This window comes from Brassica oleracea, chromosome C2 (genome assembly GCF_000695525.1).
Source record: "Brassica oleracea var. oleracea cultivar TO1000 chromosome C2, BOL, whole genome shotgun sequence".
Taxonomy (NCBI): Eukaryota; Viridiplantae; Streptophyta; class Magnoliopsida; order Brassicales; family Brassicaceae; genus Brassica; species Brassica oleracea.
In genome coordinates this window covers 5497753-5520899 of record NC_027749.1, presented here as the reverse complement: position 1 = coordinate 5520899, position 23147 = coordinate 5497753, and the positions used below count along the sequence as shown (strand labels likewise).

Here is a 23147-nt window from a genome sequence, read left to right as displayed (position 1 = left end):
AAAAGAGTGAGATGAGTGATGGTATTTATAGTGAACAACAATACATAAAATAACAAAGATGGTGCTTAATTTGGTAAATGAGTGGGTGATCATAGTGCTTGATGAGTAGATGATCATAGTGCTTGAGTTGGTAAAGGAGTGGATGATCATAGTGCTTGAGTTTGGTAAAGAAGTGGATGATCATTTCAATGCTTATCTTATAACATGATTATATTATTTTGATTTCCTTTATTTCTTTGGTGGAACTATGATTAGTTAAAATAAAAGCAAGTTTACCCACCACAAAAGAAGGTCAAGTTTATAGTGAAAACACCTGATTTTGCAGAAAATGCCTGATTTTGCCACTGCATCAGCCACTGCATTACATAATCTAGGAATACGATATAAAAATCAAGCTTTAAAGATTCTGATAAAATGGTAAATACCACTAATATCTTTGCTGAGTCCTTAGCTTAGCAGAATTCCAAGTTTCTAACTAACAACGGTGAATTAGACGATATAAATGCCTTAAAATCCAGACAAAAATCTGAATACTTTGTCTATCATTAGGAAGAATACAATACTTATAAAAAATACATAAATGATATGACGGAGCTGTTTTCATTTGAGGCATGAACCTAAAACATTCTTTGAATCAAGAAAAAAATCTAAAACATATTTTGTTTACACTATTTGACAGAACACAACTTTCAAAATAATGAACGGAGCTGCTTTCATTTGATGTATGATGAGTGAGACCTACAAATAAGTAGTTTCATCTTTCAGATTCATCATAGCTAAGTCAATCTCCTCTCTAGATCATCCACTTCGGTAGATTCCAAGCTGCAAGAATATTTGAACACTGAAAAGAATGAGTTATCTATTTCTGGTAAACTTAATATATTAAAGTAAGCAAAATAAATTGTATTTCTTGTTCTTCATTATATTCCTGGTAAACTTAATAGATCAAAGTAACCAAAATATAAAAGTAAGAAAACAAATATACATGATGTTGTTTTAGTTTTGAAAGTCATCACTTTCCCTAGTTATATAATATAAAAACGTTACTTTTTTGAACATTATATAAACGTTATTTTAAATAAATGTATTGCTGTTGCCAAAAAAAAATATAATAGATGTATTGTCTTTGCGTAAATTTGTAGTGTGAAGAGTGCAACGAAGGGAGGAGGACTTGAGACCGAAGACGTAAGCAACTCTGCTGCATCTCCAAACGCATCCCCAACTTTCTCTCCTGTGTTTTCGATCAGTGTTTTGGTTGTCGCGTTTAGGGTGGTTCAACGCCTTTAGTGAAATCTGTGCGGATCTAATTTTAACAACAGCATCGTTCGATTCATCTAAGAGAAAGAAGAGATCATCAACCAAAGATGATAGGAAGAAAGAGTTAATTAGTCCGAGATGATTATTTTTAGAACGGCTTCCTAAAGTTCTAATGATCCGAGATCCACCTAAGCAGCAGCTGCCTCTGAGAATGTTTTGAGATATTTCAGCTTCATTGCTAGCAGAAACCTTGGCTTCCTGCATCGCATCTACTATAAATTTTGTGAATGACATGAGCTCATCTTCTTCCACATGCAGTGCACATTTCAATTCCGAACTTAAGGGTCAAAGTGTAATAATAGAGACTTTTGGGTGATGTCATTAAGGACGAATTAAAAAATAACGGTTAGCTGTGTCCTAAATAATCGCTTTATGTGAGTGAAATCGACGAACATATATAGCGTTGGAGGAAAAAATAGTAACTTCTAATAGAAACATAAGAAGCACATACATACAAAATCATAGCTTCTAATACATTGGATATTTCAATTCAAAACTTAAGAATCAAAGTATAACACAGAAACTATTTGGATGATATCATCGAGCATTAAAAAATTAAAGCTAGCAGTGTTCAAACCGTGGCTTCTAATATGAAGCTGGTAAGCACATAGATGGAAAAATACTCAACACATACAAAACTACCTCACAGCTTTAATGGTAGACTCTTCACCTAACTCTTTGCTTTCATCGAATACAACCTTTGGTGACGGAGTCAACCAATCGTCACCCGCTACAATCACTTTCACATCTTCATCTTTCTTTACAACCTACATAAAAGCAATTATTAAATGTTTCAAAAAAAAAAGGTGTGGTTTTTACTAATCCATACAAAGATTCAAGTTCCAATAAGGTTATTGATAAGACCAAAACTAAGGACACGTAAACAGAACAAAGAACAACCGCAAGGATCAAACAACAGTTCCAGGTATTCCATAGCCTTAAGCATATCAACTTTTTTTCTCCCATCTTTTGTGAGTTGTGAATTTCAATATACACAAAGAACTCAGTGAGCAAGACAATCATAAGATCAATGCTTAATTTGTGGCAACCTTTTGCTCTCTTCCTAACTTGTACTTCCAAGACATCAGATTCAAGATTTTCAAACCGAGAAGAAGAATTTAATCTCTATATTTTCAAGCTCCGTCGCCAAATCAATAACAGAGACTCACTGTCAATGCAGTTACGAACTCAAGCGTAGGAACAGAGCAAACCTGGGAATCAAGCAGCAACATATCGACTCTCATGAGTTCGCCACTGCATCCGATGTTCCTGGGCTCCCAATAACAGAGCAACCGCACTTGAAAGGTGGAATAGCATTAGCCATACTGAAAATAAAGTTACTGGTTTCGGAATACGAAAGGAGGAGATGATTCTCATAGCATGAAAGCATACCCTTTTATAGTCGAAATTCCACCGCCTTTCATGAGTTAAGATCGCATTCAAGAGAGATCATGGGTATGTATTTAAGAAAGAGTTGAAGAGGGGTAATCTGTAACCGGTATCACTGCAGATTGATAAGGAAGAAGATGAAACGCTCGCTCTTGGAGAACAGGTTAAGCCTCGATCTCCAATGGCGGAGAAGTACGCTTCAACCCTATTGCAAAACGACAATTATACGGGTTTAAACTTAGACATACTGGATTCGGGCTGGACCAATTTTGAGAATACAGATAAGGCCCGTAAAAACGAAGCCCATAAGCCGACCAAAATTAATGAAACGCTGCGGATCAGAGTATAGGACACGTGTCGAGCCGTCTGAAGCCGAATTTCTGACCTGGCATCCGACGTGTCACAACCTGGAGAGAAAGAACTGTCTTTTATATATAAAGATTTCACAAAACCACATTCGATCTCTATTTGGGTAATGAACTTTTTCCGTATTGGCTCTCTTTTTGCTAATATGAACCATCTATTTTGGAGAGTTAACCCAAAAATAAAGGATCATTAGTTTGCATGGATATTATGGTACATTTGGTTGGTCGGAACAATAAAGTATTCAGTAACCTTGATATTGATCCGCGAGAAACGCTTCGATTAGCAAAAGTAGAATCAACACTTTGGACTAAGACACAAGTTATTAATAACTAGAGGTATTGCCCCCGCGCAAACGCGGGGTTGTGGACAGAGTTCTTGTTTCATCTTAATATTTTCTAAGGTTATTGTAGTTGTGAATTTGCGTTTTGATTTGTTTTTCAAGTTATTTTTATTGTTATAGGATTAGAGTTGTGATGATGAACTGTGTATGCATTGTTCTCCACTTATGAAGGACTAAACTGTGTTAGTAATGTGATTGGTATAGTTCGTGGTGTAGTTTGTTGTGTCACTGAGACTTATTGTTGTAGGCATGTCCAATATGGTAAAACCTACCCGTACCAAACCGAACCGAACCGAAATAGACAATATGGTGCGGTTTTGGTATATACCATATAAACCGAATGGATATGACTTTATAAAAACCGTAGGATTTGGATATCGTTTGGTTTATAACCGATTAAACCGCATAAACCGAACAAAACCGATCAAAAGTAGAAACATGTAAATATGTACATATTTTATAACATCACATGAAAATCTATTTTTTATATAATTTATTCTTTTGTTAATAACTATTACCATATTTTTTATAGTAATAAAAAATCCTAATTTGAAAAACACTTAAAATATAATTGAAAAAAAATTCATTGCAACTGAGGCTTTTTATTTTCTTAGTCTTCTTCTTTTAATCATTTTGCTTTCTTTTAGCATTGATTAAATTGAAGCGAAGGTTATAAATTTGATGGATAATAACTAAAAAATTCTTCACAACTTTTTTCTTATTTATAAACGAATAGAGTTTCACTCGAAGAAGCATGACTTTGATGAACACTCAATATGGAAGAGTGGAAAAACTTTTCTTTCATACATCTCTTTTGTTTTTTATTTTTATTTTCAAAATTTAGAACTTTGATTTTAATTCTAGATTTGATTATTTCATCTAAAGTTACAAGCGTTTTTATTTTTTTTGTTCTTTTATTTGAAAATATAATATTTTTTTAATAAATGACTGTATGACAATATGACTCTAAATTTATATAATATGATCCCAAAATAAATAATTATGTTTTGGTATAAAACCGAATAAACCGAAAACCGACGGTATATAAACCGAACCGAACCGAAGTAAATATGGATTTAGAATGGTAGTTATATTTTATTAACCGAAATACCGAAAAACTGAAAAAACCAAACCGAAACCGAACAGATATCCGGATTGAACACCCCTATTTGTTTGTCTTTTTAATTTGTTTTTTTGTACTGTTGAGAGAACATAAATTATATTAAAATTGTTGAGAGTACCTTTGGTTTCTGGATATTTTTTTTCCAGTTTAGTTGTGTAAGTTGTGTGTATTAAGTAAGAATTTTTATTATCCTTATTATTATTGTTATATGTTTTTTTTTAAACATGTTGCTCTTACCGGACCTTTAAAACAAATACATGAAAAGTTGTAGAAATAACTATAAAATGAGTGACAGTTTTGAGCATATTAATGAGTTTTAAACGGATTTATGTATTTCTCATAAGAGCATAATAACATTGGCCTCTTGACATTGGGCATGTAAGCCATTTTTATAAGACAAGATGAGTGAGCAGGTGGAGATGTTGTTGCCACCTTTGTGTCTGTCGGGATTGTCTCTTGTATCTCCTGGTGTGGATGTGTTTGTTTATCTTTTATTTGATGGGTAATATGTAAACAAAAATCATTGTTAGTTGTATTTATCAGAATTCATAACTTACTCTTCTTTTTTGTTTAGGTAATTTCACTGATCTTGGTTGTCGTCTTCGTCTTCTTCGTTGCGAAAGTAAGTTTGTAAATTGTTAAATAGCTGGCCGTGTAGTGTGTATTTGTTTAGCTGACTCGATGTATGTGTCGTTGAATTTTAGTTGAAGTGATTGGTTTGGTATATTTGTTTTGAAGTTTATTACTAAGATTAAACAAAAAAGAGAGGTGATCATTAATGATTCGTCTCTTTTGGAATTCTAGTTTTTGGTGATTTGATTGTTTGGGTTGTTGTGGTTTATTTTAAGTTGGAAAATAAAAGTTTGTGTAAAATTAGTTTGATAAATAAGAGAGATAAATAGACGACCACAGATTTTGGGTAGGAAATATTTTTGATTATTGATGTTAGCACAATATAGATAATAATATAAAGGGAATTGTGTGTTGATTGTTTTTACGGATCATTGAGGAGACGGATAACGACTCGAGTTGTTTCTTTGGTAAGGTCAGAGCCCTGGACAGAACGGATTTGTCCAACCACATCTGCGAGTTTAAATATCATTTATGATATCGAAACATAATATAAACCCAGATGCAATATGATAATATACCTGAGAGTTCTAGGTTTGTGTTCGCAATCACTTTCAAATTGTCGAACAGTCTAATTATGACTGGAGATTGATCTCAGGATCACCCGTGATGACTTCATCAATAATAGTTGGTGAGATGAAACAAATGAGGAATGAATGGTCAGTTATCTTGTACATGCTTGAGCACCTAGCAAACTCAAATCGATCGACTTTCACAATGGAACCGGCTTTCAAAGATGGCATGTAAAGATTAGCACGTCCGACGAGAATAAACTCATGAATCACGGAATCTGCAAATAATATTATTCAACAAAGAATCAGGAAATTAATTAAAAACAATTATATTAAATAAGTGTGATAAATCAAAGATTAACTTCCTTTTTCATCAAGGAAGAGAACCGTGATTTCCATAAACTCATTGTCTTTCTTGAAGTTCAGGGAATCCCAGAAGCGAGGAGGTTTGAGACTTTGCTCTGACTACTACGACCAAGACGGAGAGACTCGAAGGTTGAGTGACGGATGCCTGGGACGCCGGTTTGAGGAACTGGAGAGGCAAAGAGAGACATGTTTTAGAAGATGGTTAAAACTAAGAGGAATCAATGAGTTTTGTGGAGATGCAGATTGGGTTCATAAAAGATAAGAATCATATATATAGGGTTTACAGAACGGATACAAATCAGGAACATTTATGATCAAGCGATTTAAGATGGGGAGATGAAGAGTTCACCGGTGAAAAATAGATTACGAACATACACACGGCGCAACTCTGTAACTCATACTTGTCTGAGACAATGATGAAAAGAACTCTAACTCATGTTAAACGAAGACAATTTACAATACAAAAAAACTATAATTGTTGTTTTTTTCATATAATGTGATGAATCTCATTTAAAAATGAAACTCATAATACACTTGTAGGCCCAACCCACAAAGAAAACCGAAGAAGCAAGGGTTTCCGACCTTCATAAATATATATTAGTTTCGGCCATCAATGTATAAAGTATCCTTTAGTTTAGTGGTATAAATGTTGGTGTTTAAATCTCAATAACCCGGGTTCGAGCCATAGCCTTGACACTTTTTCACACTTTTTAAAAGTGAGATCCACAAAACGCTGACGTGTCGCGCTGAGGAGAGAGCAAAAACTCAATCATTATAATATAGATTACAGGTTGGCACAAGAAGTACAAGTAAGGCCTAATTTAGGGACCACATGAAGATGGTGTTTCACATACAGCTCTTGGAAAGATAAGGACCTATTTTCAGGGCAAGGCTGGTTCAGTACGTTACCAGGGTTTGATTGTTTATTAGGGGCAATGAATGTAAGGGCATGTCTTTCATCTCTTCATTCGGAAATAGTGGCATTAATTTGGGCAATGGAATGTATGAGAAATTTAAGACAGTTTCAGGTTACGTTTGAAATGCAACGGATTGTTCTCAATTGGTGAAGATGGTTTCGGAATCAGAGGAATGGCCAGCATTTGAAAGCTACATGGAAGATATTAAGCTTTTGAAAAGAAGTTTCGTCAACTCAGATATTGTTCATGTACCTAAGACGGAGAACCGTCTTTCGTCGTATACATGGATGCAGAGTTACCACCTTAGTTTACAGAGTCTACATGAGTCTGTGAATGTTTGCCGTAAAAAAAGAAAAGAAAAAAACTATATTTGGGTAATGACTATTTTATCAAAGATGTTCGATCTTGTGTTGTTCTTTATTTATTTTTAAGCTTTTAGCTTTTGGGAGTGATTGAAGCGTGCGTGAGATAGACTTGCAACTGAACCGTTTCCAAAGGGTTCGAGCTCAGACTTGATCGTACGACGTCATATTACGCTCCATCCCTTTTTCTATTATGTATTTTAAATTTCACAAAACCACATTCCATTGAAAAATTAGAGAGAAAGTGAAAACCGATGGATTTAGTCTTTTTGGGTATGCCTGTTTTATTTATATATATTTATTATAATAGATATTATACTAAATATGTGTCAGGGATGGATTTTCCAAGTGTTTAATTGGATAATGCGAGAGTAAAATGGTGGGAAAATGAAAGTGGGAAAGAGAGGAAATAATTTTAAAAAATTGAAATAAAACTTCCGACTTGATTAGAGGTTGATTGTTTCTAGTTTTTGAACTGGTTTTTAATTTTTGTTTTTCAAAAACCACTTTATCATCTAATCAAGATTTTGAAGAAATTGATTTCCTAAAATTTAGGGAAACTAGCTTTTGTGATAACTACCTAATTGTAAACAAAAACCAAAATCCGTAATTTTTCAGTTTTTCAGCAACATTTTACGTTGCTTTTTTTCCTGATTTTAGTATATAATAGTCATTTTATCTCCTAATTACATGTGCTTAATGTTTTCCTTAAATATTCATATATTCACCAAATTGTACAATAAAATCCATATACTTATTAAAAATATAATAAAAATTAAGTTACATATTATTCACAAATTACTTTTTCAGTGAGAAAGAAAAACATCTACAATTAATTTACATATAATTATATTTATCAATGAAATTAATTTACAAATATATATATATATATATATATATATATATATAATTTTAAATAATTTGTATTAAGAACATTTTTTCTTAAACATATCAATAAAATTAACTATGTATAACAAAAGTCTACATATTTTGTTAATAATACATCTGTATATTTATTAAAATTTGTGATATATTCTTTTATTAGTTTTAAGTTTTTTAAAAAAAAAACTTATAAGTCAAAATTTAAAATAATAAACAAATTAAAAATATATAAATCATTGATCAAATTTTAGAAAAACTAAAATCAAAAACCAAAAACTAACTAAAATCATCAATCGTGTGTTTTCGAAAAACTAAAATCTACTGCAAAATCAAAAACTAAAAACCAAAATCTGAAAACCAAAAACTAAAAACCAAAAACTAAAATCTAAAAACCATACAAACAATCATCATCTTAAAGTGAAAGAACAATTTACTCTAGTTACCTTCATTTTTAGAGTAAACCGGTGGGGACCTTATTTCACTTGATTGACAAAAAAAAGGTGAAAATGAGAGTAACAACTGAATTGGGAGTAAATATTTACTCTAAGAGGTATATACAGTCACACCCCAAATGTTTTTGATAATCAAAGTGAAAACCGATAGATTTAGTTTTTTTTGGTAAGTCAGTTTTATTTATGAGTGTGACTGTGTAGCACTAATAGAATAAATATTTACTCTGAAATAAAATTTACTCTAATTTCAGCTACACAATTACCAACCAGGTGAAAAATGTTTTTTACCATTTTCAGCTATTTATTGTATAAAAATAAGAAAATACATTCTAATTTTTACTCTAACTTTTACAAGAGAGAAACATTTACTATGTTTTCTTTTTCTCTCTGTTCATACCACATGTTTTATTTTCAGCTCAGTTCCACTTATTTATTTATTCTATTTTTTTTTTAACTTTTACCAATCACAACCTATATAATACTAAATATGTGTCTGGATTTTCCAAATGTTTTTGATAATGAAAGTGAAAGCTGATGGATTTAGTCTTTTTGGTACGCCAGTTTTATTTATATATTATATTAAAAATGTGTCAGGGATGGATTTTCCAAATTTGTTTTTTGCTAAGCTGTAAATATCATAAATGAAAGGTTTGATTTATAAAGCCAAATCTAAAAATTGCAACACCCTGGCAAAAAAAGAAGCGGAAAAAACAAGGTGAGGCAGATAGAAGACTAAGCAGAAGAAGATCAGAGGATTTTCCAAATGTTTTTGATAATGATCATTACTCTGCAGCTTAAACTTTCATACTGAGTCATGTCGGTTGTCTCCGGAGCTTTGAACCATGCAGCTGGGGAAAAAAGTATGGCTTGGAACTGAAGATCAGACTATCAGTTTTGAAAGCTTGAGATCAGATACGGTCATAACAAAGTACATCTCTCAAATTATTTTCGCGTCATTAGTAAATATGTTTGATCTTTGTGTACTTTATTTATTTTTAGTGCAGAGAAATGAAGATCAAGTTGTAATTTTCAAAAATATATACCTCAACTAAATAATATTTGCTAGTATCTAATTTTATATATTATCTTTTAACCATATGTTACTAGCTGCTCATATGTGTTTCAGATTCGATTTCATTACGGAATAATCCTCAGACCGCAGAAAATCTGTGGCTATTTCTCATAGTAAAAATCTGAAAATCAATGTTTTGTTTTATTTTTCTCATAAATATTATTGAGACTGGTGTCGACCTACAAACAAATATATAAACCAAATGCACATAAGTTCTTAACTACAAACAAATTGTGTAAGACCCCTACCGAACTTGGCTGGAAGAACAAGAGCCAAGAGGGTCCATCTATGACCGGGACATGATTTGTTGAGCATAAAATATCAGATTAGGGACCCGGAACAATTAGGGTGTTTGTCAACAGAACAAGAAAAATAAACATTTCCATCTATCTATCTACGTATATGTATATCCCAAAAACCAATATACGTTGATTACTTGATTAGACTTGTTGACAAGTAAAATAAAACGTTAATTTCACTTGACTCGGAACAACCCACATGGTTTGATTCTCTGTCAATCACCCTATTCATCTCCTAATCCGCATTATTCAATTTGTCTCCGTTCTTATCATTGTCTTGGCGTTTGATCATACGGCTTAATTTGGTGTATATTAAAGGGTTCTTACCCGGCCAGTGATTAAATAGATTACCAAAATTGTGACCAGCTAGAGGTAATGATTTGTTATTAGTTTTTCTCTAGTATCACCACCGAATCAATCGCTTAAACAACTATCAGAACAATGTATAATACAATATTTATCCTTCATACCATCATGAAGCTATATTATATGCAGCTCGGCTAATTATGCCATGTGAAGCTAGATTAGTAAATATTTTGTACACCCTTTTATATTATTTATCTTCTCCACAATATTTATCCTTCTCCACACCAAATTACAAGATTTTAACGTTATATGAGAAAAAATAGTTATATGAGAAAATGTTTAAATTGTACGCATAGCATGCATTCCATTTTATTATTGTAAAATAAAATATTATATTATTATAAATTATATTTACTTCTATTCAATTGAAATATGTCTTAGAGAATATTAGAGAGGACTCATTTGTCATCCTCTGCCGCTTCCTTATAAATAACACATGAGCCATTAAAGAGTCCCACAAACGCAAAAGACTTTAAAACATAATGAATATGGCAAACGAAGAGAAACCAAAAAAGAAGAAGAGTCTCATGAGCTTCTACAAGTTCTCCACTACCACATCGAAGCAGTCACTCATAAACCCTAAATTCAAACCCAACAAAGACTCGATCCCACCATCATCACTATCACAAGAAGATGCATCAAAACCCATAGTCCCCCGTCCAAATAAAATGCAAAACCATCTGGTGAGAGACATCTTCGAGTTAGAGACTAGTAGTAAAGAGAGAAAGAAAGGCGGTGATGGTGGTGGTGCGGCGGAGGAAGGGAGAAAATCGGTGTCTCACGTGGAGAGGGATACAACGGCGAGGATAGCGGCGGCGGCTGAGATGTTAACGGTGAGGATATTAGCGGCGGACATGCCGGGGTTTATGCAGGCACATGCGTTTAGGTGTGCGAGAACGACTTTAGATAGTTTGGAGAAGTTTAGTTCCAAGCACATGGCTTTCAATCTCAAGAAGGTAACACTTCTCTTCTCTTCCTTTCTCGTGTTTCTTTTTGTTCCTTTCTACTATTTTATCATTTGATTAAATGCAAAAGTATATCGCTAGAGTCGGGTTTTCATGAATAGAAAATAAAATTTGCGATGCCAAAACTTACAATATCTCTAAAATATGATATAAAAAATGTGGATGAATAGATCTACGTACAGTCTAGTGGTTACAATTGCATCAGAAGCATCTATTGTGTTTTCATATTGGTCATTGTGATTTGATTGGAGTGAGGTCTATGATATATACACAACAAATAACAGATATTTAAACTCATTTTGTGTGTTTAGGTTCAGCATTTGACAGTGTTTTAGAACGTCTATAAAGTTGAGTATCGCATTAAATGTGTGATATTATAGTCTTAGAATTATTGTAGACGATTAAATAGGTGGAATGGGTATACAAATTAATGAGATTAATATAGCTTCTATTGGATTTTTCGTTCAGTCCACATTTATACGAACAACTAGTCAGAAAACTCATTTTCAACACCAAACATCTAAATGAATATAAAGTATGAGGGGAAAGAGACACATCATGCCGCTTAACCAATTCCTTTTTCATATCAATCAAATGACTGGTGTCTCCATGAGCTGCAAAAAAAAAAAAAAAAATTTAATGTGGGTGAATAAATAATGTTTGGTCCTCAAAAAAGACATGTGGTACTCTTTCACTCTTATCCCTTTGTTTTTTCAACTTTATTTTGATCCTTCTTTTATAAGCTCTCTTGGCAATTATTTTTGTTGACAATTAGTAAATAGAAGAATGATCTTTATAACTGTACACTAAAAAGTGTAGAAAACAAATATTCTGCCAAAGATGTTTCCTATGAACATTCGAATGTATAACATAATGGTGGAACAACTGAAGAACTAGCATCGAAATCATATTTCAAAATATCACAAAATGCTAGAAGCTTTGTTATAGAAATAAACATTTTTTTGGTCAACAACTTAAAAAAAAAAATTAAGTGCAGATACAAAGACATAGCAAAAATGATTTTAAAACCGTGAAGACATAATGAATAATACAAATAAGATGGATCGAATTACATTTTAGAAACATATCATGTCAATGATGAAGAACAAAGTTACGAGAGATGTTCAGTTAATTAACTGAATTACATAAGAGATGATGCGAAGGTTTATGATTCATTCATGCATGTTGTATATACAAACATAATAAATAGGTTGTAATGCAAGTGAGATATGAAAAACAAAATGCAGGAATTTGACAAAGGGTATGGACCAGCATGGCATTGCATAGTGGGGAAAAGTTTCGGGTCATTCGTAACACATTCCACAGGTTGTTTTCTTTATTTCTCAATGGACAGACTCTACATTCTCCTCTTTAAAACCAAAGTTCGTTCTACCTCTCCCCATTGATTTTCTTTCTTTCTTAGTCTTTGTATTATTATATTTGTTTTATTCTCTTCCTTCTAGGATGTAACTTGTACCAATCATATTGAAAAGGCTTATTGTAGATTCCTACCCTTTATTTTACTGTAATGTATTGTATTGTTATTAAAAGAGTTGGAAGAAGGATTTGAACCCTAGTTTTATTTGTGGGTTGAGTTTGTTTGGATTATATGTATATGAGCGTACGTCCAACAAAAGAAAATCAACTCGGAAGATCTATTCCTTGAAAGATTGAAATAATGTGATTAAGATTTCGGAAATGTAAGAACTAACGAAAGGCTATAGGTGAGCATAGAGTGGAGCTTAACATTACGAGCTAATGATATACTAGTTATTGGGGACAAATCCTTTCTAGGAGACAGCTTGACGTAAGCATAGACAAGCCTCACTGGGTTCAGTTATGATTTATGAATGAGACTTTGTTATTATAGTTCTAAAAAAAACCCTTTGCCTATTCCTCTCCCGTGCGCATTCAGAATATACCATACAAACTATTTGGTCTTCGACTTTAGCATAATAATGACTAATTCCATATAACGGATCTGCAAAAAGTAAAAAAAAAACACTCGTTTGTCAGGGTAACATGTAAACCCTTTGTTTTTGAAATATAAATTTTATTCAACCCAATAAAACGGGGATTCAGATCCGAAATATAAGCCCGATTTGAAAAAAATATTCCAAGTCAATGTATTACAAACTAGTTTCGCCCACCCACTAAACCCGACACATTCCGGTAGTCTATTTTTTTAATTCTTAAAAAAAACAAAACCGATTGTTGTTCTCAGCAATCGATAATGACCACAGAAAAGTGAAATTCTTCTCGTTCCCAAAAAATAGGAAAAAACAAAGAGCAAACATAACTTACTGCCTGTTTCTTTGATTTGTCCTAACTGTCGCAATGATCCCAATGGACATGCGCTACGCGAGTTGTTCAAAAAAAAAAAAAAAGGACATGCGTTACAAGAGTTTTACTATTCATTTGCGCGGGGTCAAAACCAAAGCAGTAGCTAATCCTTTTTGTAACTCCGGTTTGGCAAACCGACCTCTCATTCTAATTAATAGGTAAGATTCGGTTCACATAAAAAAAAAAAAAAAGTATTTAACGAAGAAGGCCCAACCCACTTGCATCTCTCGACTTGTTTTGTTATTCCATCCTCGCTCGCTCTCAAATCTCTCAAATCCTCTTCGCATCGCATCCCTCAGGTTTGTTTGTGTTGATCCCAACGTAGATCGTCTTTGAGTAATGAATCAAATTAAAATTGATTGCTAGCTTTCTGTTCGTGTTTGAGATTGGGGATTGATTGATATGTTATTGTGGTTCTGTCGAATTTGACTTTGAAACAAAAATCCCCAATTGAATCCTTTTGATTTCGATTTATATGATAAGATTTGACTTTTGTGTTGGGGTGATAATAATATCAAATCCTGAGACTTGAATAATAATTATTGCAGGGGGATAATATGGCAGCATCAGGGTTCCAAGCGTTCTTGAACAGTCCGGTTGGACCTAAAACAACCCATTTCTGGGGTCCTATCGCTAACTGGGGCTTTGTTGCTGCTGTACGTCTTCTTTTATCAAACCACTGTGGATTCATTCATTGTCGTTTTGAATTTTTGATTTTGAACAACCAATAGGGTTTGGTGGATATGCAAAAGCCCCCTGAGATGATCTCCGGAAACATGACTTCAGGTAAGAAATATTATTATTATGAAGAAGGCTTTATTACGCAACGTTGTTTGTTAGCTATAACATTTTGTTGCTACAGCCATGTGCATTTACTCTGCATTGTTCATGAGATTTGCATGGATGGTTCAACCACGCAACTATTTACTACTTGCCTGCCATGCTTCCAATGAGACTGTTCAGCTCTATCAGCTCTCACGCTGGGCTAGAGCCCAAGGGTAAGTTCACAGAACCCTTTATATTTTCGGATTATTACTGTTTTTACAAATAAAGCCAGAATGTACACTTAATGATGCAATTGCTTGTATAGTTTTGCTTAGCTTAACCTTGTGTTTCTAGCTTATTCTGAAATATATTCTAAACGTGCTTAATGACAGGTATCTATCCTCGTCAACTAAAGAAGAGGAGAAACCGGCTCAGTAAACTGAAATGAGGAAAGCTTTCTTCAGTGCTGCTTCTGATGATCAACGATTGACCATCAGCATATCTCTTCTTGGGAATTAATGAATCCTTAATCCATCTATTTGCTTTTCCTTTTGCAACGTGTTGGTCTTCTATGGTTGATCTACTTGTTGAATCCTTCATTTACATATATCTCTTTTGTTTGAAATAAGTAACCGCTTGTAATAAAATTTTCGGACCAGTCGCAAAGTCTTCACAAATTGCTTTATAGGTTCTGCCGGCAGGAGGTGACCATAGTAACTTCACATGTTTTATTAGAGTTTATTATAAATTCCATTTTAATAATACATGAAATTAAGATAATATTAAAACTCTTAACCAACATAGTTAACAGTACTCTCTGCAATTCAAAATAGGCATCAACAGCAACAGTTTGATTTCTCTAAAAGCATCATTGTTGTAACTTTCTTTCTAGCTACAGATTTGAGAGAGAAACACCAGGTTGTTGCTTTGAGTGAACATTGCCAGAACCCTGATCCACCCACGTTGAGATCAGGTGATGAGCTATGGCAGTTGGACCCGGGATGAACATAGGAGCGAGCTCACCACTTTCCACATTGAAATCAGTTGATAGACTCTGGCTTCTCTCCACACCTTTACACATCTGCTCTATCTTTGAAGCCGCTGTTCTTTGCGCCTTCCTGTACTCTGCAAACGACACTGCTTTCTTCACATCTTCTCTACTGTGCCATTGAGCATCTGCCGCAACATTAAACAAAAGGTCGACGTGATGAAATGTTAAGAAACTCTGAGCAGGAGTTGGAAGTCACTCTACCTTCTAACTCTTCCTTGTCTACGTTTATGTCAAGAGTCTTGGCGAAAGCAAAGAACCCAAGCATCAACTGGCAGGGCATGCTACTTGGTCCAACTGCAAGACAAGCATATCCTCGTTTCTAAAGCATTTTTTGGCATTAGAAACAAAAGTTCTTAAACTAAGTCAATTTACCAGGCCAAGGCTGAGAGCTGTGATAGACAACTTCTCCTACTTCAATCCCCGTCTCTTCCCATGTTTCTCGCCTCACAGCCTCTTCTAAGCTCTCCCCTGGCTAGCAGAATCATCATATATAATAACACACACACACAACAGAGATAGCTTAGCAGTGAGAGTTTTCACTCATACCTCAATAAACCCGGCTAAACAACTCCACATCCTCGGCACAAACCTCGCTTGCCTACTCAAAAGCGCGCGATCATTCTCTCGATCAATAACCAACATTATAACAACCGGGTCAACCCGAGGATAAACCCGTTTTTTGCAAGCCTCGTTTGAGCATTGCTTTCTTCTCCCAGCTTCCTTCGGAACAGTTGAACCTCCACAAGCTCCACAAAAGCGTGAGACTTTGTGCCACTCAAGCAACGCCCTCGCCTGTCATTATATCATAACACGTAATCTCAATATAAAGGAGGAGACTTTAAAAAGAAGATACTTTCACATACATGTCCCGCAATAGCTAACTCATCCATAGCGCGTTGATCCTCCCAATCAGCAGCCACCATCAAGGTCCGAAGCTCGACGAAACAGAGCTTCCTACTCGTTAACTCCAAAACGACGCCGTGCTCTTCTTGAGACGACACGTCAACCGCCCAACACACCAAGTCTTCCTCCACCTTGGGTCCTAAATACACGAGCGAGTTCTCGTCGAGATCAACCCCGCGAGTATTCAGCAGAGCCTTGCAATCGGATAAGCTGACCCATCCCAGATGCCAGAGAGGCGTCGCGGAAGCGTCTCCGCCGCTGGAGAACACCAGCGGGCGGCCTTTGCTAAAGGGGAGGACTTTGAAATCGGGGGAAGGCGCGGGGTGATTGGGGATTGAAGGGATTAGGGCTTTTAGGGATTTGAAAGCGGAGGAAGGTGAGAAGGAGTCGGTGGATTTTGGGGTTTTGGATCTCAAGGGGTTGCCTGCGAACGCGTGGGTTCTTAGGTTCATCGCGAGAGTGTTGTTCGTCGTCCGGCTAAGTTCTAGAGTTTACAGATCTGAAGAGAGTGTGTGATACGAAGAAGAAGAAGAGAGAAACAGAGCATCTCTCTGTTTTCTTTCTTCTCCCCCGCGCTTGATGAGAAACGATGACTCCGACGAGTCTGTTCCTCACACGTGTCAAGCTATTTCTCTCACACGTGTCAAATTTACAATCAGTTAACCGCGCGCAAACCGACGGAGATATTTTAATTTATTATTTCATTACAATCTAAAACCATACAATCTAAGGCTTTTGATGTTACATATGGAAAAATGATGAAACCACAAGTAGAGTTGGGTGGATTCTCCAGCTACAAGATGGATCAATCGATTTACTCGGACTACGAGATGGTCATAAGAAAATTTCGCCTAAACACTGAGCTCGAAAGCTTTAAAATGTTTGATTCGTCATCAGCATTATTGTTACCAATTTTCAAAAATTAGCCATTGGTTATCACGTCCGCCTTCACAGCTGAGCTCCGGGAGTTCTAAACTCTCTGAGATACCAATCTAAACAGCAAAGTGGTCTACTAGACAATATCCAATAATACTATGTTTCATGTATTACTCCATTTTTTTACTCTAAAATGATGTAACACTAAAATGAAGTTGAGTTTTACTCCCATGTATTACTTTATTTTTCATTCCAAAAATGAATATTCAAAAATAATTTCACTTTTATTCAATTAATAATTATTTAGTAATACATTTTACTTATAAAAATTTACCAAATAATCCTAATTATTTTATGTTTACAAAATTTCCATGGAAATATAATTGATTTAAATTAATCATTTATTATTAAAAAGTACAATAATCATAAATATATATATATATATAAGATAGCATATTTTGGTTCAATAATGAACATTAGAATATATTTTTTTCATAACGGCAAACTAATGCATTTTATAATGAATAATGAGTTTTTTTATCTTTAACTTTCCTATATCGAATAAGAAAATTTTAAAATTGATCATTTTTATCGTTTGGACAATATTTCACCGATCTTGGAGGTTCCAAAAATGTTTTACCGGATTATTAACTCACTTATTTTATTTATTTTATATTTATGTTTAGTTTTGGTATTGTTATTAGTTTATGCATCTTTTTTAAAAAAATTAAATTTTCTTATGGAAATCATATTCTTATGTTATTGTATTATTTTAAATATTTAAGTATTAAATTAAAATGAGGAAAAAGTATGAAATAATAATATTTAAGATTTAAAAGACTGTGTAATGGAGTAATCCTATCCATTACACCATTTTGGAGTTGAAAATAGAGTGGAGTTGGAGTATATTTTACTCTAAAATGATGTTTGGAGTAGAAAATAGAGTAGGGTCGGAGATGTTATTCACAACCGAACTCCTGGAGTTCTAAACTCTCTGAGATACCTATCTAAACAGCAAAGTGGTCTACGAGACCATCCAATAATACTCATGCGTACTTCCTTGCAAGACATGCTCCGTGTTTTCTCCTATATCAACATGTCAATTCCTTACCGGATTGATACTGGCAACTCGTTTTTTGCGAATTCTTATTAAGATTTATCTTTATTTTTTCTTGTGATAAAAAAAGATGTTAAATGTATATTCTAATGTATACATCTTAAAGTGAAAATACGAAGGATCCAGTCCAAATTAATGAAACTTTCAAGAGTTTGAAGGGGTTTAGTGACATCCTTGAAAAGACTTTTCAACCTTGGAGGCCGAGGTTGGATGTTAACCACGCGCACAACTCATCCATCTCCTGTGGGATGGTGTAGTGACCAAGTCCATTGTAGGCTTTGAACGTTGTCTTCTTAAACCCATGTGATATCAAGGCCTCTGAAGATTTCTCCCCAAACTTGTACGGTACCACATCATCACCTGGAAACCACACATAATCTTCAAAATGTAACCCTTCTTTTACTTGTATCTTGATGAAACATTTTCAAAGTTTTCAAGGGTATTGTTACCTTTTCCATGACAAACTAAAATTGGTAAGGACGTAGCTCGGTTCTTGATCTGTTCCTCTTCTAGTTTGCCAGCCAGTGTCCTTCCAAACAAAAGGATAATAAACATACCAAAGTCATTCAAATATCCAGTTAATTTATAAAAAAAGTTCTTAAACTAGAAGAACGTTTAGGGACAAAGAGAAAACGTTACTTAGCACAAGGAAGCCAACCGCTTAAGCCTATGACGGTGCTTAAATTGATAGGGTAAGGATTGCCATTTCCATATTTACCGGTAGCAAAACAAGTCGCTGAGTATAGAGACGTTCCCGCACCCATGCTGAACCCTCCAACACCTAACTTAACTTTGGAGCAATGAAAGATAACCACACTTTTTTAAAAAAGAATTTCAAAAGCAATGTTCCTCTCTATATTTGAACTTCTACTGTTCAGCTACAAGAATGTACATCAATTTGTAGAAAGTTCTCTTTGTCTTGCTTACTAAATCTTTTTACTATTTCAGTGACCACATGGAAGAGAACAAAGAGGCAAGTTTGTAAGGAAAACTTACTGTCAGAAGGCTCATTCGACAACAAATTTGCAACATGTGCGGCAGCCACGTCCAGTCCTTCTACATCATCAGGTCCATCTTCATTGATGCCCACAACATCAAACCCTGCATATAATTACAGTAGCAACTCATAAAATTCTCCCTCACTATTTCGATTAGTACTAGTTTCCACTGAACAGAATGAAAGACCAATGCTATGTAGCAAAGTAACTTACAAGCTGTGGAGGGAAAACCACCAAATAAACTTATAGGTTGAGAAGGAGCAGTTGGGCATATCCATTTGATCTACATCAGAACAAAGATAGGTTAGTAATGATAAAGGTAAAGTAATAGGAACATGATTAAGGCAACTGCTGGGGATCACCTAAAGCTTATAACTCACATTGGGAAGGGGAAGGGTCTCCAAAAGCTGAGACCAGCTGCAGTCAGGTTAAAAATAAAAAAATAGACTTAAGGTCTTGACTGCCAAATTTTTAAACTGACTGAATCATTCAGAAAAGGCTTTGGATCTAGACTACGATGCTAAATAATATTCCAAAATGAAAAACCAGTGGCAGACATACCTAGAGCCATTGTCGCCAAGACCATGTAACCAGACAATAGTAGCTTGGTGTTTCCCTTTGGGCCTAACCACATGAGTTTTCCCAAACTCAACCGCTCTTCCTAAAATTCTTCCTGGAATAATTGAGAGTTAATTTTGTTTCTATGTTTCTTCATTTTGAACTCACACAAAAGAGGAATATACTAACCTGAACCAAGTGCAGCACCAGAGATACTCATTTCTGATAACAAGCAATGCTGAGAAGAAGCACTTGGGGAAAGCAACACAGTCTAGTTCAGACCAATAATCAAAACGATATATTACAGAAGTAGATGAAGAAAGTATTGGTGAAAGTCACAGGACAAAACAGAAATAGATGTTACCTGAGACGGTGCCTCGGCTATAGTTTATCAACGGAGAAGTCTAAGGAAGCCAGTGGCTCAGCAGCAGCCAGCAAGCAACCCATTAAACTTTTGATATGGCTTGCACTTACATTTGTCTTAGCACCCCCACTATTGTTAGTTCTTTTCACTTTTATCCCGATCCTTTTGTTTTGATCGGTCTGTCCCATAACAATAGAATTTGGGAGATTCGGTTTACTTTTGAACCAACCAAACTTGGTTAAGGCTTTACGATCCTAATTCCTAGGATTGTACTTTCTGGTGTTATGCTTCTGTCTGGGTGTTCGGTTTTTGGTTCAGTTCGATTTGATATAGAAATTGTTTGGTTTGGTTTTGGTTCGTTATTCTGTTTTTTGGTTCGAATAAAATGTTATAAACCAACTAATATCATAAAAAAAATTGGATCCAATTCGGTTCTGTTTGCTAGAATAATGATTCTTGGTTCGGTTCATTTTATTTGTTTGAAACAATCAAAACTATTTTGTTCAATCATGGTTATAAATTGTGCTTATTTTACATATCGATTTTGAGTTGAACTTACGTGCGTTTGGACTCTTCTTAGCTTGGTAGAATCACTATTTCATTTCAGATGCGAGATAGTTTCCAGTTAGAACCATAACCTTGTGTTCAGTCCTATTAATAAACTGTCTGATTATTACATACCAAATGAACAAAACCAAAACTCTACCGTGGAGAAATGGGAGATATGATACTAGAACAAATAGACGGCAAACGAAAATGCCTTTCCCTCTGAATATGCAACCTCGGTACCTCCACAACACGTCGTACACCATTCGTCGCATCATCATCATCACCAGCTGCCAAAAGATCGACCACAACTAGCTGCGAATCAGGCGGCTCACTCACCGGAACTCTCCCTTCAAGCATCTCAATCACCATAGCCATATCAGGCCTATTCTTTGCCTTCTCCTGTATACACCAAAGAGCCACACACACCAGCTTCATCACTTGCCCTTCATCACCTGCCTCCACCCGTTCATCTACAATTTCCATTACCTTTCTTTCTCTCATCTTCTGGTTCACTATCCTCGGAAAGTACTCCAGCTTCTTCTTCTTGCTCTTCTCGTTCGTCTTTTTGTTCGTTTCCTCGACCTCTACCTTCATTATACTTCTCCTCCCTCCGATCACTTCCAGCAACACGATTCCGTAGCTGTAAACGTCAGACTTTTCAGAGATACCATGTTCTAGAAGCCACTCTGGAGCTAGGTATCCGCACGTGCCGCGAATCTCCGTCACAACTCGGCTCTCGTCTCTAGCTATCAGCTTGGAGAGTCCAAAGTCTGTAACCACCGCTCTGTAGTTTTCATCGAGGAGAATGTTCTCTGGCTTCACGTCAAGATGCAAGATCTTTGACCTACAGTCATGGTGAAGATAAGCTAGGGCTTTCGCTACATCGACAGCGACTTGGTACCTTTGGTCCCACGTCAAGCATCCTCTGGATCTCCTGTTCCGGAAGATCCACACGTCGAGAGACGAGTTTGGTATGTACGCGTAGACGAGGAACCTCTGGCGATTCACCGACGAGTAACCGTAAAGACGAACTAGATTCTTGTGCTGCACGGAAGCTATGGCGGCCACCTCTGACCTAAACTCTCTTTCTCCTTTCTCCTCTCCTTCGATTCTCTTCACGGCGACTTGGCTTCCGTCTTTGAGGACTCCTTTGAAGACGGAGCCCGACCCGCCTTTCCCGATCTGGATCCGGAACCCGTCGGTGGCTTCCTCGAGATCCTCGAGCTTGAACTTGGTCGGGACTCCGGCGACTTTCCGGAGGAAGCTGTACTCGATCCGGAGCTCTCTGCCTTCGGAGACGTACTTTGACACTAGGATCTTTCTCTCTCTGTTGTAGCGGCGGCGGATTACGAGGAAACAGATCACGGCGAGGATCAGGGAGATGTCGACGCCGGCGATGAGGTAAAACGTTTTGGAGAGCTTTAGAGTAACTCTGGCGGTGATTATTACTATGATAAGGGCTAAGATGGATATGGTGGCGATTATGTTTGCTTTCTTGTCCTCCATTACAGGCTTTAGAGCTTGTCTGACTTCATGTTTTTCTCTTTCAGATGAGCATCGTGACTGCTCCTGAGCTGAACAAGCAGGAAGGAAATGTTTTAACTAAAATATTTTTTTTAAAAGACAACAGGTTGTATCTTATTGTTGTTATTGGTGTTGAATTGAATTATATTTGCTGAATTATATTTTGTAAGTTGTTTTGTCTGCAATTGAGATTCCGTGTTTTTGAACAATATCAAAAGCGAAAAAGAGTTGTTGGACTCATGGCCAATTGGAATATTTTTTGGTTAAACAAATATAATAAAGTCATACTAGACACTGACCCACGCGCCAGTGCGGTTATGAATTTTCAGTTTTTAATTATTTATTTTATTAAATGATGTATTTGTAATATTTGTTCATATTATATTCATTAAGTAAATATATTTTTTTTGCATCTTAAACTATCTATTTTTTTACGAATGTGTGATATCATATAAAAAAAATGAGTATAGAGTTAATTAGATAATTTTAAAAACAGAAATTTTTCTTTCGTGTGCGATATCATATAAATAATGATCCGTCCAATTAACAAAAATCATGATTATTTTAGGGGTTTTTGCCAAAACTAACCCACAACTTGATTTTAACCCCAAACTTATACCCAAACTTGAATCAAATGCAAAACTAACCTAAAAGCCTAGTGAAATTACAGGTCAGCCCCTTGTGACCAAACAAAAAAACAGAAGCCATTTTTACGAATATAGCCCTAGTAAATCGTCTGAG

The 23147-nt window shown here is 35.3% G+C and overlaps 5 protein-coding genes and 1 long non-coding RNA gene across 8 annotated transcripts; 2 read left to right on the top strand and 4 right to left on the bottom strand.

Annotated features, from left to right (window-relative positions):
• Positions 1-1723: 1723 nt before the first annotated feature.
• LOC106326522 lies at positions 1724-2893 on the bottom strand. Its single transcript, XR_001267255.1, has 3 exons — positions 2710-2893; positions 2529-2614; positions 1724-2084 (listed from the first exon to the last, which is right to left on the bottom strand). It is a non-coding gene; the product is annotated as an uncharacterized LOC106326522 (long non-coding RNA).
• Positions 2894-10825: 7932 nt separating this feature from the next.
• LOC106325149 lies at positions 10826-12936 on the top strand. The gene is made up of 2 exons (XM_013763171.1): positions 10826-11349; positions 12606-12936. Exons 1-2 carry the CDS (start codon positions 10876-10878, stop codon positions 12762-12764), a joined length of 633 nt encoding a protein of 210 aa, XP_013618625.1. The 5' UTR covers positions 10826-10875; the 3' UTR covers positions 12765-12936.
• Positions 12937-13890: 954 nt separating this feature from the next.
• Positions 13891-15149, top strand: LOC106327729 (mitochondrial pyruvate carrier 1-like). The gene is made up of 5 exons (XM_013765963.1): positions 13891-14000; positions 14250-14357; positions 14433-14487; positions 14564-14699; positions 14859-15149. Exons 2-5 carry the CDS (start codon positions 14259-14261, stop codon positions 14902-14904), a joined length of 336 nt encoding a protein of 111 aa, XP_013621417.1. The 5' UTR covers positions 13891-14000; positions 14250-14258; the 3' UTR covers positions 14905-15149.
• A 79-nt stretch (positions 15150-15228) lies between these two features.
• On the bottom strand, positions 15229-17019 carry LOC106327728 (nudix hydrolase 19, chloroplastic-like). The gene is made up of 5 exons (XM_013765962.1): positions 16381-17019; positions 16064-16309; positions 15890-15989; positions 15719-15811; positions 15229-15642 (listed from the first exon to the last, which is right to left on the bottom strand). The coding sequence occupies exons 1-5, from the start codon at positions 16870-16872 to the stop codon at positions 15359-15361; spliced, it is 1215 nt and encodes a 404-aa protein (XP_013621416.1). The 5' UTR covers positions 16873-17019; the 3' UTR covers positions 15229-15358.
• A 1455-nt stretch (positions 17020-18474) lies between these two features.
• On the bottom strand, positions 18475-20420 carry LOC106324814 (acyl-protein thioesterase 2-like). 3 transcript variants are annotated; one of them, XM_013762799.1, is made up of 9 exons: positions 20334-20420; positions 20159-20240; positions 19973-20084; positions 19792-19828; positions 19625-19694; positions 19410-19514; positions 19053-19203; positions 18863-18942; positions 18475-18773 (listed from the first exon to the last, which is right to left on the bottom strand). In XM_013762799.1, the coding sequence occupies exons 2-9, from the start codon at positions 20187-20189 to the stop codon at positions 18601-18603; spliced, it is 759 nt and encodes a 252-aa protein (XP_013618253.1). In that variant the 5' UTR covers positions 20190-20240; positions 20334-20420; the 3' UTR covers positions 18475-18600. The 3 variants fall into 3 exon arrangements, with proteins under 3 accessions (XP_013618253.1, XP_013618255.1, XP_013618254.1); XM_013762801.1 differs by having other exon boundaries at positions 20159-20220; positions 20334-20412; XM_013762800.1 differs by lacking the exon at positions 20334-20420 and having other exon boundaries at positions 20159-20321.
• Positions 20421-20958: 538 nt separating this feature from the next.
• Positions 20959-22583, bottom strand: LOC106321903 (probable receptor-like protein kinase At5g20050). Its single transcript, XM_013760120.1, has one exon. It carries the CDS (start codon positions 22386-22388, stop codon positions 21036-21038), a length of 1353 nt encoding a protein of 450 aa, XP_013615574.1. The 5' UTR covers positions 22389-22583; the 3' UTR covers positions 20959-21035.
• Positions 22584-23147: the final 564 nt, after the last annotated feature.

What these genes read in the sequence shown, in the direction of transcription:
- LOC106321903 (XM_013760120.1), bottom strand. Translation starts at nt 22,388, where the DNA reads ATGGAGGACAAGAAAGCAAACATAATCGCCACCATATCCATCTTAGCC.
- LOC106327728 (XM_013765962.1), bottom strand. Translation starts at nt 16,872, where the DNA reads ATGAACCTAAGAACCCACGCGTTCGCAGGCAACCCCTTGAGATCCAAA. An exon ending in AGTTAGCTATTGCGGGACAT is followed by an intron (nt 16,310 to 16,380) that starts GTATGTGAAAGT and finishes ATATAATGACAG; the next exon opens with GCGAGGGCGTTGCTTGAGTG. An exon ending in GTTTAGCCGGGTTTATTGAG is followed by an intron (nt 15,990 to 16,063) that starts GTATGAGTGAAA and finishes TGATTCTGCTAG; the next exon opens with CCAGGGGAGAGCTTAGAAGA.
- LOC106324814 (XM_013762799.1), bottom strand. Translation starts at nt 20,189, where the DNA reads ATGAGTATCTCTGGTGCTGCACTTGGTTCAG. An exon ending in GTCGAATGAGCCTTCTGACA is followed by an intron (nt 19,204 to 19,409) that starts GTAAGTTTTCCT and finishes ATTGCTCCAAAG; the next exon opens with TTAAGTTAGGTGTTGGAGGG. An exon ending in TTTAGTTTGTCATGGAAAAG is followed by an intron (nt 18,774 to 18,862) that starts GTAACAATACCC and finishes TGTGGTTTCCAG; the next exon opens with GTGATGATGTGGTACCGTAC.
- LOC106327729 (XM_013765963.1), top strand. Translation starts at nt 14,259, where the DNA reads ATGGCAGCATCAGGGTTCCAAGCGTTCTTGAACAGTCCGGTTGGACCT. An exon ending in ACTGGGGCTTTGTTGCTGCT is followed by an intron (nt 14,358 to 14,432) that starts GTACGTCTTCTT and finishes AACAACCAATAG; the next exon opens with GGTTTGGTGGATATGCAAAA. An exon ending in CTCCGGAAACATGACTTCAG is followed by an intron (nt 14,488 to 14,563) that starts GTAAGAAATATT and finishes TTGTTGCTACAG; the next exon opens with CCATGTGCATTTACTCTGCA.
- LOC106325149 (XM_013763171.1), top strand. Translation starts at nt 10,876, where the DNA reads ATGAATATGGCAAACGAAGAGAAACCAAAAAAGAAGAAGAGTCTCATG. An exon ending in TGGCTTTCAATCTCAAGAAG is followed by an intron (nt 11,350 to 12,605) that starts GTAACACTTCTC and finishes AACAAAATGCAG; the next exon opens with GAATTTGACAAAGGGTATGG.